This window comes from Carcharhinus amblyrhynchos, chromosome 17 (assembly GCF_965287045.1).
Source record: "Carcharhinus amblyrhynchos chromosome 17, sCarAmb.v2.hapA, whole genome shotgun sequence".
Lineage (NCBI taxonomy): Eukaryota > Metazoa > Chordata > Chondrichthyes > Carcharhiniformes > Carcharhinidae > Carcharhinus > Carcharhinus amblyrhynchos.
Window position 1 is genome coordinate 11,045,324 of NC_137340.1, and position 18,362 is coordinate 11,063,685.

An 18,362-nucleotide genomic window follows, 5' to 3' on the forward strand; every position below is an offset into this window, starting at 1 on the left:
ATTAAATACAGCCATATGGATTAGGGGGAGGAGTAGGCCATTCAGCCCCTTGAGCATGTTCCACCATTCAAGGAGGTCATGGCTGATCTGATTATAACCTCAACCCCATACTCCTACCTAATCTCCACCCCTGATAAAGTTTCACCCTCTTATTAGTTGATGTGGTTTGGTCTTGGATGCATGATTTGTAATAGAACGGCATTAACGTGTACATTATCTCCTTAAAGAATGGCTATATTCTCCTCTCACTTGGAAAGCACTTTCCTATATTAAACAGTAGTAAGAATAAAGAGTTCCCATATGAAAAGCCCAGAGTGTGTTTAAGGTTAAACTGGGGAGTAATTTGCAGCATGGTGGCACAGTGGTTAGCGCTGCTGCCTCGCTGCGCCAGGGACCCAGATTCAATTCTGACTTCAGGCCACAGTCTGTGTGGAGTTTGCACGCTCTCCCTACGTTTGCATGGGTTTCCTCCGGGTGCTCCGGTTTCCTCCCGTGCTTGAGATGTGCGGGCTAGGTTGATTAGCCGTGATAAATTGCCCCTTAGTGTCAGGGGGATTAGCAGGTGGGGTTGTGGGGATAGGAGTGGGTGGGGTTGTTGTCTGTGCAGGCTTGATGGGCCAAATGGTCTCCTTCTGCACTGTTGAGATTCTATGAATTTATGATTTTTTTTTACAGAATCCTAAAAATGATGGAAGCCACTTAACTGCTGACTGTCAGCTTGCCCTTTGTTTGTAAAACATTTTTAGACCTGAAACTTCAGGTTCAGGGATGGTGGAAAGCAGGTATTCCAGGATTAAGTAAATCAGCCTCAACACTGGAGAGCTTTTCTCTTTGCAGGTAAATCAGCTAATCAAACACACAAACTGTCGTTCCTTTTTATCCCCAATTCATTCATGTTAATTGTAGCAAAGCAGGGATTGCCTGTATAGGATTCATCAGATCTGTACTCCTGCCTGGCTCCTTCAAAGGAAGCTTTGGCCTGGATTTTCTCAGCAACAGAGAGTTTCCCTGAGAGGAAGAGAATGTCTCTGTGGTTGCAAAAATTGCAAAGCTGGAAGTCCCATCCTCAAACATGGCACCGACCATTTTCAAGGAATGGGAATGGGCCTGGGTCAGGATTGAGTCAGGAACGCATATACTCATTGGAGCTGTCAAAAACATCAAAGTGTTAAGATGAGCTATCAAAGGGCGTTGTCAAGCTATCGAGGCATGTTAAACCCCTGCCCTTTAACTCTGAAAAAAAACTATCTGCAGTGTCAAAAAAAACAACTGCTTGCTATTTCACTCTGTTGACATTTAGGGCTTTAGGGCCACCATTACTAGATTAGTGAAGCATGATTAATTTCACAACTGTCCTTTATCATAGCAGGATGCTTGATGAAAAGTTCCAAGTGGCTATGGATTCTTTGAAGTGGGATCGTGAATTTGAATAAGATTTTTAGGTTACAAGCGATTATGCAATTAATTGAAATGTTTGATGCTATAAGGGATCATTTAGTTGAAGAACTGTAAATGTAATTTTCATGATTTTTTAAAAATAAGTCTGCAATTACCATTTGGAGCTTTATTTTATTTCATTTCAGCATGGGCCCATAATGGACACTAGTTGAGTTGGTATGGTAGGTATAAGGGAAAAGGGTGGCATGAGGTGGTACTAGATTGGCATAGACAGCTATAAAGGGCTGGGAACATAGGTTGCCATGGAGGCTTTGCGGGGCCATGGGCGTTGGGAGTTTACTAGAAACAGATTAACAAGTCATTCATACAATTGGATATGCCCAGCAGCCACAGTGCATACTACCAGACTAAATACGGAAATGTGGAATCTATAGCTCCTTTGGTGTCAGTTTGAGTCAGTTCACAACACAATGATCTGACATTAAAGTTTCCAAAAGCCAAACTCCTCCAAATGAATAATCAGCTGCACCAGGCATTGCTGTCAATCACAGCTTCCCAATCAAAAACAACTCCAGAAGATCCACTGTTCACTGACTCTTAAATATTTTGACTGGCACCGCGAGAATTCACAACTGATCAGCCCAGCTTTCACGTCCATCAAGCACCTGGAACACTCATCAACAACCTCAGTTTCCATGTTTTAAGGTGGGATGTGATAGCGACAAAGGGACAATCTTCTAAGATTCATCGGATTGTTGGGATGGCACTGGGTATTGAAGTTATAAGAACATAAGAAATAGGAGCAGGAGTAGGCCATCTGGCCCTTCGAGCCTGCCCCACCATTCAATAAGATCATGGCTGATCTGTCGTGGCTCAGTTCCACATTCCCGCCCTCTCCCCATAACCCTTAATCCCCTCTCTCATCAAAAACCCACCAACCCGCGTCTTAAAAATATTTAGCGAGGCAGCCTCCACCACTTCAACGGGCAGAGAATTCCAGAGATTCACCACCCTTTGAGTGAAGAAGTTCCTCCTCAACTCCGTTCTAAACCGCACCCCCTTTATCTTGAGGCTGTGCCCCCTAGTCCTACTGTCCTTTCTGAGCGGGAAGAGTCTCTCCACCTCTATCCTATCCATCCCATTCATCATCTTATACGTCTCAATGAGATCACCCCTCATTCTTCTAAACTCTAACGAGTACAAGCCTAGTTTATTCAGCCTCTCCTCATAGCTCAACCCCCTCAACTCCGGTATCAGCCTAGTAAACCTCCTCTGCACTCCCTCCAAGGCCAAAATATCCTTGCGTAAGTGCGGCGACCAAAACTGCACACAGTACTCCAGCTGCGGCCTCACCAGTGCCCTATACAGCTGCAGCAAGAGCTCCCTACTTTTATATTCAATCCCCCTCGCTATGAAGGCCAGCATCCCATTCACCTTCCTGCCCACCTGCTGCACCTGCAGGCTGGGTTTTTGCGACTCATGCACAAGGACCCCGAGGTCCCTCTGCACCGTCGCCTGCTGCAGTTTTTCGTCACGTAAGTAATAGTCCTTCCTACCATTATTCCTACCAAACTGGACCACCTCGCACTTGCCAACATTAAATTCCATTTGCCTGTTCCTGGCCCATTCGCCTAGCCTATCTAGATCCTTCTGCAGACTCTCCACACCCTCCGCACAATTTGCCGTTTCACCAATCTTGGTGTCATCAGCAAATTTCAACACCATACACTCGGTTCCCTCCTCCAGATCATCTATATAAATGGTAAATAGCTGAGGCCCCAGCACCGACCCCTGGGGCACTCCACTAGTCACCAACTGCCAATCCGAATGCACCCATTAACCCCCACTCTCTGCCTCCTATTTGACAACCAAAGTTATAGCTTAGATGTGGCACAGATTAACAAATCTCCAGTTCAACTCTGATTACAGGCCCATTTTATTCTAATGCCACATGTGCATGATCTAACCCTGGGAACATAGGAGCCAGGGTAGAACATTCAACCACTCCAACAGGTTCTGACACTGAATTAGGTCACAGTTAACTGCATCTAACCCACTTGGTTAGAGAATGCTTACTATCCATGCTTAACAAAACCTATGTTGACATTTTTCAACTGAGCCAGCCAAGTAGCTTTTTGGGCAGGGGTTTCCCAGAATTCCACTTCCCTTTGTGTAAAGGAGCACTTCCTTTGAATGTCTTAACTCTGATTGTGCATCTTTTTGCAGGACTCACCCTGAGGTCCACCTGATTCAAAACAAATTTGTTTGTTTATAACTCGGATGAAAACTAAAGAACTTTGAGATCCAACTATCCAACTTCCATCTTCTGCCTCACAGGAATGCAGCAAATGCTGGTCAGAGAGGCAACATTCTTTTTGGCGAAGAGTTGCATTCATTCCAAGGCCTCGAGGGGAAACGTCTTGGACCCCCATAGGGAGGCCTAGGCCCAGAAATGTACTCCATGGATTTAGTCTGGCTTGTATGAACCTAGTAAAAAGTCTGACAACACCAGGTTTCAGTCCAACCGATTTATTTGATAGTAAATTCACTAGCTTTCGGGTTAGCACCTTCGTCAGGTGAATGGAGAGTTCTGGCCTCAGACAGAGCGTATAAAGCACAGACAGTTTACAGATTACTGATTACAATGCGAATCTTTACACCTAACCTGCTGTTCAAGTCTTAAAGTGGCCGACAATGTGAGTGGAAGGAGCACTGAGCACAGGTTAAAGAGATGTGTATTGTCTCCAGACAGTACAGTAAGTGAGGTTTTGCAAACCCAGGCAAGTCACAGGGGTTACAGATAGTGTGACATGAACCCAAGATCCCTGTTGAGACCGTCCTCATGTGTGCGGAACTTGGCTATCAGTCTCTGCTCAGCGACTCTGCGCTGTCGTGTGTCGTGAAGGCCGCCTTGGAGAACGCTTACCCGAAGGTCAGAGGCTGAATGCCCGTGACCACTGAAGTGTTCGCCAACAGGAAGGGAACAGTCTTGCCTGGTGATTGTCGAGCGATGTTCATTCATCCGTTGTCGTAGCGTCTGCATGGTCTCCCCAATGTACCATGCTTCGGGACATCCTTTCCTGCAACGTATCAGGTAGACAATGTTGGCCGAGTTGCAAGAGTATTTACCGTGTACCTGGTGGATGGTATCCTCACGTGATGATGTCATCCGTGTTGATGATCCGGCATGTCTTGCAGAGGTTGCTGTGGCAGGGTTGTGTGGTGTTGTGGCCACTGTTCTCCTGAAGGCTGGGTAGTTTGCTGCGAACAATGGTCTGTTTGAGGTTGCGTGGTTGTCTGGCAAGAAGTGGGGGGGGTGGGATGTGGGGATGGCCCTGGCGAGATGTTCGTCTTCATCAATGATATGTTGAAGACTCCGGAGAAGATGTCGCAGCTTCTCCGCTCCGGGGAAGTACTGGACGACGAAGGGTACTCTGTCCACTGTGTCCCGTGTTTGCCTTCTGAGGAGATCGGTGCGGTTTTTCGCTGCGGCGCATCGGAACTGTCGATGAACCTCAGCCAGACCCGGCTCATCCCAACCTCAGGGCCGTTCCTCAATCCACTTTGCACTCTGGAGAATTTACTGCGCTTACTATAAGATAACAAATCAGTGAGCAAAGCTGTTACAATAAATGAATCAATGTTTATGGGCAGGGACAGCTCCACTTAGTTTCCTTTTGATAGGCAATGTTCAGGCTGACAGAGACTGTGACAACGTGTCGGCAGTTTTTGTTTCACTCCTGGGAAATGAACTGCCTTGTTGAAGAAAATTATGAAGGTGCTTTATATTTATCAGTGGTGAGCAGTCCAGATGTATGTGACTGCAGTGTAAAATCAATATGGGATTAATCCTAATGTGTTATCTGAGGCAGGATGGCTGACTGATTCTGAGGCATTAAATTCAACAAACAAGATTTGCATTTGTCGCTGTGTTAATGATTTGAGATATCTATCTAAAGGAATCAATGTACCAGGCAAACATTAGGATAAAACTGAATTAGACACCTACATAAAAGTAATCTATGTGGTAGTCTATTACATCATGGATTACATTATGTTCGACTATGTTGTTATTGCTCCACAATTAGTGACTTCGCCTTCAGCTGCTGAGGTTTTAAGGTCTGGAATTCCTTCCCGAAACCTTCCCCACCTTTATGATAAAAACATAGAAACTAGAAGCAGGAGTAGGCCATTTGGCCCTTCACGCCTGCTCCACCATTCATTATGATCATGGCTGATCATCAAATTCAACGTCCTGATCTCCCCCTTCCTCCCATTTTCCTTGATAGTTTTAGCTCCAAGAGCTATACCTAATTTCTTCATGAAATCACCCAACGTTTTGGCCTTAACTACATTCTGAGATCGTGAATTCCACACATTCACCACTCTCTGGGTGAAGAAATTTCTCCTCACCTCAGTCCTAAAAGGTTTTCTTCCTTACCCTCAAATTATGACCCCTAGTTCTGGACTCCCCCACCATTGGGAGTATTCCTTCTAAGTCTACCCTGATGCTTTAAAATCTACCTCTTTGATAAAGATTTGGTCACTTGTGTAATTTTGGGGATACAACAACAACTTTCATTTACACAGCACCCTTAAAGTAATAAATCAGGAACATGAAAAAACAGAATATTCGCTGAACTTGACTTTTGCTGGAAAGAAGAGACATGTTGTTGAAGTTTTTCATCTTGCATTCTTCAGGACAGACTCAAGAATGCCAAATCTCAAAGAGAGCAAACATTTATACCGCATGGGGAAAGGGCTGTTGATTGGATGGCAAGTTGGCTTTGATTAGTTTGCATCAACGATCTTGAGTTCTTGCTCCCTCAACTCCAGGAAATAGTCTGCTTCTCTCCGACTTTCCATAAATGTTAAACAATATCCTGGCAACACTCTTCTCCATCACACCTGAATTATCACAGAATCCCTACATTGCATAAGGAGGCCATTCAGCCCATCAAGTTTGCACTGACTCTCCAACAGAGCACCTTTGCACAGGTCTTCGCACACCAACCCCCTCCCCGGGCCACTTATCTCCGTAACCCCATGTATTTACCCCACTGATCTCCCTAACTTACATATTTTGTGACACTAAGAGGCAATTTAGCATGGCCAATCCACCTAACTTGCGCGTCTTTAGAGCGTGAGAGGAAACAGAAGCACTCAGAGGGAACCCACACAGACACGTGGAAAACGAGTAACCTCCCACACAGAAGCCACCCAAGGCTGAAATCGAACCCAGGTCCCTGACGCTGTGAGGCAGCAGTGCTAACCACTGTGCCGTTCCAAGCCTAGGTGACTTCTGAATTGTACTTCAGACTATCTGACAAGTAACATTGTGCCTCAGTGGAAAGCAGCCTCAATGAACAACTAAAACAAACTAGCAATAAATTTGCTGGTATATCTTGTCAAGGGTAAACATCAGCCAGGAGTACTCAATCATGGCTTTCCGATGATGTTGAAAACTGTTCAATATTCATGCTTGTGGCTTCTGTCACCAGCATCATTTGATTTATGTACAAGATATGTATTTCTTTCTGCATTAACCAAGCATCTTGAAACTTCAATCAGATATAGGTTTATAGATGTAGAAGTTTAATATCACCAAAAAAGGTTTTTATTGTTAAAAGCTTCAGATGCATGCACTTCAGGTAATTTAATTTCTATACCAAATCAAAAGACCAGGATGAATCAGATGCTCTGTGTTTGAGTTCCAGCACGATTAAAGTCCCATTAACAAAGTGACTGTGCAATGCAGCCTCTGCAGAAATTGGATTACCGCTTACCGCAGCTATTATGTTTATGCTTTAGAGAGACAGATTGCAATCCCTCTGGCACTATTAAGACCCATTAGTCTGTTCAAAATTGCAGTTTATTATCCTCTAGGTGTCAGCACCCGACAGGATGTAAAGCACCTGCAGAGAGGCTCCCAGTCCTCAAAGGTTTTCTCTTCTGGGCAATTTGATGTGCGCCGTATATTTATTTCCAGATCCCCTCCGCTTCTTCATGCACCTATTTCTCGATATTGCGTTCGTCTTAATAACAAATCCTGCAAAATTACAAGGCATTGGCCTGGAAGTTCTTGCGATGGGCTAAACACAGCCACCACTTTCAGGGCCTGTGCGCTTCATGGGGACCAGGGTTCAACCCCTCGGACCATTCATTTTGATCGTGGTTAATTTGTACCTAGTTCCATTTACCCCCCAATGGCTCCACACACCTTGGCATCCATTGATCTCAACCTAAAAACTCCCAATGAACCCCATCATTTTGGAACAGACAATTTGAGATTGTCTTATTGCGTCACAATAAGCTTCCTGATTAGGCTGGTGAATAGCCTCATTTTATTTTTAAGATTTGTGGTCCCTCAGTTTTGATTCCCCCATTTGAGGGATCAGACTTTTCCGCAGTTCCCTTACCAAATCCATTTATCAATTCCATAGAATACCTTCAGTGCAGAAGGTCGTCATTCAGCCCATCGAGTCTGCACCAACTTTTACCTAGTCTTACCCTGTAACTACACTGATTTAACCCACTAACCCTCTAACTGATATATAAGACACTAAGGTGCAGCCAATCCATTCAACCTGCACATTTTTGGACTATGGGAGGAAACTGGAGCACTCAGAGGAAACTCGCGCAGAGAAGGGGAAAATGTGCAGACTCCACAAGTGAGTCACCCATGGCTGGAATTGAACCCAGGTCCCTGGTGCTGTGAGGCAGCAGTGCTAACCACTGTGTCAGCATGCCGCCCTTATCAGATCACACCTCAAACTTTGATACTCAAGTCGCGCGTAAGCAATCTATCCCTCTGAGTCGCAGTATTATTCTGGTGACACTACACTACCCTTCAGGCCCCCAAGTTATGCTGTAATTCCTAACAGAAAAGGATGAGTGACGACGACAATCTGCTCTGCCAATCTGCACCAGCCGTACTACAAAGCTTGCGATATGTCACTGAGGTCCCGTGTGAAATCTAATTGGGATGGATTTGGACCCAGTTATTGGGTCTGCTGCAGCTGGTTCTTCAAACAATTTCTTTATACTGGGAACACATTGGAAACACGCTCACTTTTTGTGCTGATAAAAACAGAATTCTTAGGTGGTAATTTTCATCTTCACCCTCTGGGTGCTAACTGGCAGAGACCACCCACCTCCCCATCAATAACTCACAAGATTATCGTCACATTGATGATAATACAGCCAGGAAGTGAAGGTAAAGATTAACTGCATTCTATCCCTGGCCGCTGGTATTTTTGAGAGGGAGTCTGCTTTTTCTCATAAAATCCCTGTACTGCAGAAGGAGGCCATTCAGCCCATTGAGTCTGCACTGAATCTCAGACACAGCATCCCATCCAGGCCCTATTCCTGTACTTACCCCTCTAATCTCCCTAACTCACACTAAGGGACAATTTAGCATAGCCAATCCATCTATCCAGCATATCTTTCAGACTGTATGAGGAAACCGGAGCACCTGGAGGAAAGCCACCAGACACAGAAAAAATGTGCAAACTCCACACAGACAGTCATCCAAGGTTGGAATTGAACTTGGGTCCCTGGCACTGCGAAGCAGCAGTGCTAATCATTGTACCATCATCTGTCTACTTCTGATGTGTTTCTAACAATCTTCCCCATAGGACTGCAGATAGCTAAGTTCAGCTCATATTACCCATTTCTCTGCTACTGGGCAATGTCCCTTTGCTGTGACATTCTTTTTGGTGGCACATTATAGTTATGCCTTCAATAGAGAGAGTGCCATGACTTCCAAACTGCCAATATTTTAGTCTCAAGGACTATATTGTAATGCAAGGCATTCCCTTTACATAATATATACTATAAAATAAACTACGATCACAATTTTCTCTGTGGAAACCGTTTTTCCCCAATGATGATATTCCACACGTCGTTAAAATCTGAATAGAATCAAGTCTGTTTTAGTGTGAATCTCAGAACTCGAAAGGACCTCAATCATTTACGCCGTAACAAAACCGACACCGCTAATTTTCACCTTTTGTTTCATTCACCATGGGGTTCTTTGACTGGTAATGCTGTCACAGTGTGTCACCTTCTGATCAAAGGGAGGTTAGGATAACCAGCTCCTGGTTGTTGAGAACCACCGCATGTGACCACCTCTCCTATCTGAGGACAATGTGCCCTAGGTTTCCCTGCTCCCAGGGTGGAAACACTTACCAGCGTGAACATAAACCCTGACCTTTTATGGATCTATTGGCTGGCATTTTTGCTAAACTAGCTGGGAATAGAATTTGAGAAGTACCCATTAAATGTTTTTACACTGGCAACCCATGATGCATTTTCACAACCATATTCTTGGAATGTGAAAAGCTGTACTATCATAGTCACTGTATTTATGTCACAAAAACAATTTAATTTCTGATAGGAGCAATGCTGCAGAACCCTCCCTGTGAGGCATCGGCAGCTAGCAATAATGGGTCATTCAAAACAAAATATTTGTCACCGCATCTATTTGAAAAAATTGTTGATGTGAAAGGAATTGAAACCAATACTAGAACAACATTAACAATAAAATAGAGCGGCACGGTAGCACAGTGGTTAGCACTGCTGCTTCACGGCTCCAGGGTCCTGGGTTTGATTCCCGGCTCGGGTCACTGTCTGTGTGCAGTTTGCACATTCTCCTCGTGTATGTGTGGGTTTCCTCCGGGTGCTCCGGTTTCCTCCCACAGTCCAAAGATGTGCGGCTTAGGTTGACTGGCCATGCTAAAATTGCCCTTTAGTGTACCAGGATGAGTAGGTTAGAGGGATTAGTGGGTATAATATGTAGGGATATGGGGGTAGGGCCTGGGTGGGACTGTGTTCAGTGCAGACTCGATGGGCCAAAGGGCCTCTTTCTGCACTGTCGGGTTCTATGATAAAATGAAATAATAAAATGGATATTTCTTGCAACATGACATTATAGCTGCAAGATATGTAGCACAGTGGTTAGCACTGCTACCTCAGAGAGCCAGGGACCCAGGTTCAATTCCTGGTCCGTGTGGAGTTTGCATGTTCTCCCCATCTCTGCATGGGTTTCCTCCAAGTGCTTGGGTTTCCTCCCACAGTCCACAAACATTTGGGTTAGGTCGATTGCCCCTTAGTGTTGAGGGATTAGTAGGGTGAACATGGGGGTTACGGGGAGAGGGCCTGGGTGGGATTATTGCCGGTGCAGGCTCGGTGGGCCGAATGGCCTCCTTCTGCACTATAGGATTAATAAAGAAAGCTCTTGTATTTTAAATCTAAAGATGAGCATTGCTACAGATTGCTGCTAGGTTTTAATGTAGTGCAGACAGAGTTAGTCCTGGTGGATAACTTCACAGTACATGAAAAAGAGGTGCTGCTGGTAAGACCTGAGGGGCATGAATAAACAGCACTGAAGGTTTCCACAACATCAAAATGTAATCAGGGCAGCTTTGTGTCGTACGCACGTGGGCAGTGGTCCAACTGCACACATGGCTTACAGCCCATAGCCTGAGTGGAAATGTCATAGGTTGACCTTGAAGCAGGTCCTCATTGCTGATGGATACAAATGAGAAGCAGGCAGCCAAAGCTGCTGACACAGCATTTCTTGCTTTAAGGCTAACTTATCACTCCCAGGCCTTGGAACCGGGCCACAGGATAGCAATGGACAAATGCCTGGCACATTCTGCTGAAATTCCTCACCGAGCTATTTTAGGAGGGATTTACAAATGAGCCAACTTATCCACTGAACCAACACAGAGGGAAGTTTAAGCCAAGCGCATTAGTGTTTGCATAACAGTGTCATGTTTGTTGCCCTACCTTAGGGCATTAACAGTTAACCAACATGTTCGATCCCATTACTGCAACAAAAGTCTCGGTGAAGGCCATCAAAGTGGAAATGTCTTTCACCTTTCACTAGGCACCCAAGCTGTTAAGCAGCTCACACCATCTCATACAATCCCTGCATCCCATCGAGCCTGCACCGACAACAATCCCACCCAGGCACACCCACCGTACGGATTCAATTCTCTGATGAACACATCTTGGGAAGGGTTTCAAATAAGGGATTTGAATCTTTGCCGGAGAGCGCTTGCACTGATATTTTTACGCCAATGCGGATTGTGGAACAACAGCTACAAGGATTCAGTGAGTTGAGGTTACACATGACAAACTGAGCTTCACAGAGCTATGTGGCTCAATCCCTGCGTGTGTGCGAATCAGCCAGTTTCACTTTGGAGGATATTGCAACATGCTTCAACAATGTTGAAAGATTCAGGAGATAGACACTGGGTGAAAACAGAATTAGGTACGCCTGTGGAAACTCCTGGAACACAAAAACATTCAACCTCCCATTAAAAAAAGTGTCAAGCCAGCAATTTGGCTTTAAAAGAAAACACTGCTTTCAATGGGTAATCAGTTCATAGTGACATGCTACAGCCAAGCAGGCTATCTGCCATTGGACTCACCCCTGAAGAGCCTTTTCTCCAAACCAATCTCCTTTCCCTAATGTGCGAAGGAATATAGTCTCTTCATTCGACGACTCTTCCCGTGTTACATTCACCTGCCAAAGAACCAATCAGATCGTTACTTCTGGTAACAGGACTGGAAACCATTTCCCTTTCATCCAAATTATCCTTCCTGATCTCCCAACGGCACAGCCCCCTTCTGGACAACAGGAGATAATCCTGCAACGATTAACAAGCCTCCTAGTATCTCGCCCAAATGGTCATTCCTACAGACAGTGAGGCTTACCTAGCTATTTAACCTCGGAGGGCTTCACAACAGATTCTATCACAATCCTATGTCTCCACATATGGGCATTTGGATCAGTGAATATTGAGGAGCAAGACCCAAAGGATTTTACCTTCTCCAGGCCATTCATGCTGTGGCCAACTGAGACCAACTGCTTTCCTGGCTGACTTCGTTCACTCATTGCAGGCCAAGACTGGAGCTTGGGATTTCCACTGTATAGCCCAGTGCCATATTGAGCAATACGTTGCCCCTTGAATCATTTCAGGCAACATGGATTCATTTTAAAAGAGGAATTAATGGGTGCACTTTTCAGTACGTGGTATAGTTTCACTTGGAGCTGATGTACTTGGTTACCACCTTTGCCCCCTCTGACATGGCACACTTGGGCAGTTCCATGGGCAGCAGCTGCCAATTGGCTGTCTGGGTGTCCCGGGAGCTGATGGTGCTGTGCTTGTTATTATGGGCCAGCTGGGAAGCCTTGCCCGCAACGTGCTCGAAGATATTGTTGACCAACTCGTTCATGACGCTCATGGCCTTGGAGGAGATGCTGGTGTCGGGGTGAACCTGTTTCATCACTTTGCAGATGTAGATGGAATGACTCTTCTTCCTAGACTTCCTCCTCTTCCTGCCGCTCTCGGGTGGCACTTTCTTGATGATGTTCTTGGCACCCTTCTTGGCTTCCACCATCACCCCGATTTCAGAATTTCAGAAATTGAGGAATTGCATATGGAAATAACTTTCTCCAGGTCTTGTTTGCATCAAATTCCCTTTCCAATGCATAATTGGGTATTCATTCCCAACGCTCTCCCATCCTGCCCCCAGACCCACCAAGATGGCAGGAGTCTTTGCAAATGCAGTACTGTATCCACCTGATAATTCATGGTTAAAAACACATAATCCTCTGGATTCAAATGGAATTCCAGTCAAACAGAAATGTGTCGAATCAACAAAATCATTGGGCTTGTTAAATGGAAGAAATGAAAAGGAAATCAGATGATAGATCTGGAGTTCCATTCAGGCCACTAGCAATGGATTGGTGTACGAGTTCATAGTGAGGGAGAAAGAAAAAGGTCTTATACGACAAGAGTGGCAAGAGCGTCTATTTGTACAGGGGCCATCCCCAGTGTATACATTCACAGCTTCTAATTATAAATGACTTCTTTCTTTGTTAAGAGTGGTCAGTGCCACATACTGTCAGGTGAATTTGGATCTAACTTTGGGGTCAAACCATTGCATTAGGGCAATGGCAAGAAAAATTTAGATGCTCATGTAGGATAAATGAGTCCCTGTGACCACAGCATAGAAGGCCATTCAGCCTATTCCCCTTGTGCTGGCTCTCTCTTAGAGCTATTCAGAAGTATTCCGACTGCCTTACACTTCCTTTATGTCCTAGCGTCATGATAAATTAGCTCAATCCTCAAGGAAAATTGAAGTGGAATGAGTGATATTAAATTGCAACTGCAAGAGTGGTTAATAACCTCATGAACATGAAAGAGATTCCACAGTATTACTAAATCTTTAGATCAAGGCAGACAACATTCAGGTTAAATTAAGCTACTACACCAATAAATCGTAATCATTTTCTGTGGTTGGAAATTTATTACTTTTGCAGAAAGAAAACTAAACACAGTTTGCTCGGCTGAATAGTTACATTATTAACTGCCTGGAAGCTAAAGTAAGAAGTCTCACAACATAACAGGTTAAAGTCCGACAGGTTTATTTGGAATCACAAGCTTTTGGAGTGCTGCTCCTTCATCAAGTGAGCATTCCTGGAGGCTGAGTAACAATTTTGGCAAATACTCCTTTGGAACCAAAGTAAGCTCCATGCACTGAGTACCTCATTTTCCCCAAAGCTTTAACTGTTCTTTGCTGAGGTTCCCAGCTTCACATAAGCAGGGTTAAACATCCTGCAAAGATGATAAAATGGATTTTTCCTCTGAACATGTCCATCAATGCAACTGCCAGAAACAACATCAATATTTAGATTTCTTCCTCACGGAAAGCTGGAATATTTGAGTCAATAATAGAAGCTGCCTGAGGAATCCAACTGAGCTGGTAAATTGACAGAAACAAGGTAAGAAATATTTAAAATTGATTTCCATAAATAAAAGGATGTCGAAGGGTAACAGTTACATTATGAAACTGCACTGTGTAACTGCATATAACAATCCCGGGGCTCTCATTATTTATAATACAGCCATGAGTTAGCTGTGTGATGGAGTACTCTCCATTATTGTCACTGGATTAGTAACCAAGAGGCCTGGAGTAATGTTCTGAAGATAAAGGCAAAATACGGTGGATACTGGAATCCGAAATAAAAACTGAAAATGCTGGAAAATCTCAGCAGGTCTGACAGCATCTGTGGAGAGAGAATAGAGCCAATGTTTCGAGTCAGGATGACTCTTCTTCAGAACCGAAGACAAGGATAATCAGACAAGATTTATACTAGTAAGGTGAGGGTGAGCAGGGGTCTGGAATTGATGGGAATGGCGCTGACCAAAAGACAAAGTGAATATAAACGGTGATGATAAAGGCTCTCCTGTCCACATGTCCTTCCTTCGCCTGTTTGCAATGTTCCAGTGAAGCCTAACGCAAACTGGAGGAACAGCACATCATCTTCCGATTAGGCACTTTATATTCTTCCAGACTAAGCACGAACTTCAGAGCGTGAACTTTCTCCTCCATCTCCACTCAATCTCCATTTATTTTAGTTCATTTTTTCTTTTCATCTTATTCATCCTTTTTTTATATTCTTATTTTTATTTTTCCATTCCAACATCTCAGTTTCCATTTTGTTTCCTCTCCACCTCACTGCCACATCCTACTCTCTGCATCTTTGTTCTTCCATTTACACATTCCGTTCTCTTAATGGACACTCTTAGCACCATTCTTAGCCTTTATCATCACTATTTACATTCTCTTTGTCTTTGCCATTCCTATCAATTACAGATCTCCCCTCTTCCCCCACCTCACTAGTATAAAACTTGTCTGATTTTCCTTGCTCTCGGCTCTGATGAAACATTGGCTCTATTCTCTCTCCACAGCTGCTGTCAGATTTGCTGAGATTTTTCAGCATTTTCTGTTTTAGAACATAAGAACATAAGAAATAGGAACAGGAGTAGGCCATCTAGCCCTTCGAACCTGCCCCGCCATTCAATAAGATCATGGCTGATCTGTCGTGGCTCAGTTCCACTTTCCCGCCTTCTCCCCATAACCCCTAATCCCCTTGCCTATCAAAAACCTATCTACCCGTGTCTTAAATATATTTAGCGAGGCAGCCTCCACCACTTCAACGGGCAGAGAATTCCAGAGATTCACCACCCTTTGAGTGAAGAAGTTCCTCCTCAACTCCGTTCTAAACTGCCCCCCCTTATCTTGAGGCTGTGCCCTCTAGTCCTACTGTCCTTTCTGAGTGGGAAGAGCCTCTCCACCTCTATCCTATCTATCCCATTCATCATCTTATATGTCTCAATGAGATCTCCCCTCATTCTTCTAAACTCTAATGAGTTTATTCAGCCTCTCCTCATAGTTCAACCCCCTCAACTCCAGTATCAGGCTCGTAAACCTCCTCTGCACTCCCTCCAAGGCCAAACTATCCTTGCGTAAGTGCGGCAACCAAAACTGCACACAGTACTCCAGCTGCGGCCTCACCAGTGCCCTGTACAGTTGCAGCAAGACCTCCCTACTTTTATATTCAATCCCCCTCACTATGAAGGCCAGCATCCCATTCGCCTTCCTGACCACCTGCAGGCTGGGTTTTTGCGACTCATGCACAAGGACCCCGAGGTCCCTTTGCACCGTGGCATGCTGCAGTTTTTCGCCATGTAAGTAATAGTCCTTCCTACCATTATTCCTACCAAATTGGACAACTTCACACTTGCCAACATTAATTCCATTTGCCAGTTCCTGGCCCATTCGCCCAGCCTATCTAGATCCCTCTGCAGACTTTCCACACCCTCCACACAATTTGCCGTTCCACCAATCTTGGTGTCATCAGTTTTTTAATGTTCCGGGGAACCAGGTTCAAATCCTTTCAAATGATTTCAGGAAGAAAGATACAACTCTTGGGGCTAAAGAGCTCAAGGGATATAGAGGGAAGGGGGGGATCAGGATATTGAATTTGATAATCAGGCATGATTATAATGAATGGCATAGCAGGCTCAAAGGGCTAAATGGCCTACTCTTGTTTCTAGTCCCAATGTAAATCATATCACAGCAGATGGTAAGAATTTGAACTGAAAAGAAAATCTGAAATTAAAACTCAGATGGTTCACTAATGTCCTTTAGGAAAGGAAATCTGCCATCCTTACCTGGTCTGGCCTACATATGACTCTAGATCCACACTCTTAGGAATGGACAATAAATGCTGAGCCTGAAAGAACAACTTGCCTGGATGAATGTAGCTTCAACAAAACTCAAGAAGCTCGACACATCCAGGTCAAAGCAGGCCCTATAAACAAACCTACTCTCCCTCCACCATTTACGCATAGTGACAGGCATGTGTACAACTTACAGGATGCACTGAAGGAACTCACCAAGACTCCCTGGACAGTACCTTCCAAACATCTCCACTACCATCTAGAAGTCCAGGGGCAGCAGGTTCATTGGAACACCAGCAGCTCTAAGCCACTCACCATCCTAACTGGGAAATATATTGCCGTTCTTCCCTGTCACTGGGTCAAAATTCTGGAATTCCATCTTAACAATGTGGGTACCTACATCACATGGACTGCAGCGGTTGACGAAGACAACTCACCACCACCTTCTCAAGGGCAATTAGGAATGGGCAATGAATGCTGGTCTAGCCAGCAACGCCAACATTCCTTGAATGAATAGAAGAAACTATATTTAAGATGAGAATATCAGGAGCTGGATCTTTCAGTTGTGTAAGATTATCCCTATCCCAATTTGAAATAGGTCTTGAAGAGTCTGCATCCACTTCAGAACTCTGCAACCTGTTTCACAGGTCAGCTAATCTCTGACAAGAGAACACATTAATCTTGCTTTTACATAACTTATAGACAGCTCATCCATGTTGTACATATTGTGCATTGGAAGACGTGCGTCCTTGGCTTACTGCCAAGCAAGAATTTGTTCGTATTGTCTATTTTATTGTTAGCTCTTTCTCGAATACCTCAGTAGTAATGCAACACAATCGATTCCAGCCGTCTCAAGGACCTGACAGAGGTTAGCTTGGTTTTCTGACTGCATTGCAATTATATTCCGAATGTGATTCCTTAACCTCTATATGTTAGCAATAAGACTTACCTTTCCTTTGCTAATAATGAAAAAAGTGTCCCCACGAGCTCCCTGCCGAATAATATACTCCCCGTCTTCATAATACGTCTGCAAGAAAAAGAAAACAAAATCCATCACAGCTTCCCCTGAGTTTTCAATGGCAGGTACAATGTGGTAGGATGGATTCAAAGTGTTGATAACGGATATCAAGCTGAAACTCGACAATGAAAATCAATTAACAAAAAGTCCCTTCACGTGGCCGTGTTCATCGTTCCTCTTATCCCTCCAGCACCTTAGCCGAGTGAGCCTTGATAATGAGTATTGCTGGGCTGACCAACCACTGAGTGCATCTCAGTGCAGCCTGATCCTGCCCTTAAGCAATGTCTACAGATCGGGCTTATCCTATTAGGGAACACACTTATTTCCCCTGTACTTGGTATTGAAGTATTTTATCAAAGGTCAGCAGAGGCCGCTAGTTCTGTACAAACCATAAATGTAACCTTGGATTTGCTAGTCCCTTTGAACGGTGCCTTTACACAGAAGGCTAATAGGGAAGGTACGTGCTACAGCTGCTCCACATCTCCAAACATATACTGAAGTATTGAACTCAACTTTGATTTATGTTCTGAAATCCTGAAGCATTTGCTAGGCAGTTCAAACAGAAGAGGGAGTCAGAGAGGTAACATTCACAACCACAAGGATCGTCGTGACACTGTCTCCAAGTAATAGCGTTTGCGTTTGGAATACAGCTGCAGAAGTTTAGCTTTTAGCTTAGCATGGAACCTACGTGCCTTTGCTCTCTAATTGTACTAAAGTAATGGTCTGGCCAATTTTCTAAGTATATATTATGCCATCTCTGGCAGAATCCTGAAACGTCGATAGTAGTCATGATGTGGGTATGCTGGCGTTGGACTGGTGTAAACACAGTAAAAAGTCTGACAACACCAGGTTTTAGTCCAACCTATTTATTTGATAATATACTCGCAAGCTTTCGGGTTAGC

At 44.3% G+C, this 18,362-nt stretch overlaps 1 protein-coding gene across 5 annotated transcripts in view; it reads right to left on the reverse strand.

Annotated features, from left to right (window-relative positions):
• The window catches only part of prkg1b (protein kinase cGMP-dependent 1b), a 724,128-nt gene that overhangs the window by 160,473 nt on the left and 545,293 nt on the right, over positions 1-18,362 (reverse strand). For all 5 annotated transcript variants that reach the window (XM_080205473.1, XM_080205469.1, XM_080205468.1 and 2 more), the window contains exons 6-7: positions 17,392-17,469; positions 11,838-11,932 (exon numbers count right to left, since the gene is read on the reverse strand). In XM_080205473.1, coding sequence (XP_080061599.1) covers positions 11,838-11,932; positions 17,392-17,469 — 173 coding nt within the window. The remainder of the gene's footprint in view (positions 1-11,837; positions 11,933-17,391; positions 17,470-18,362) is intronic.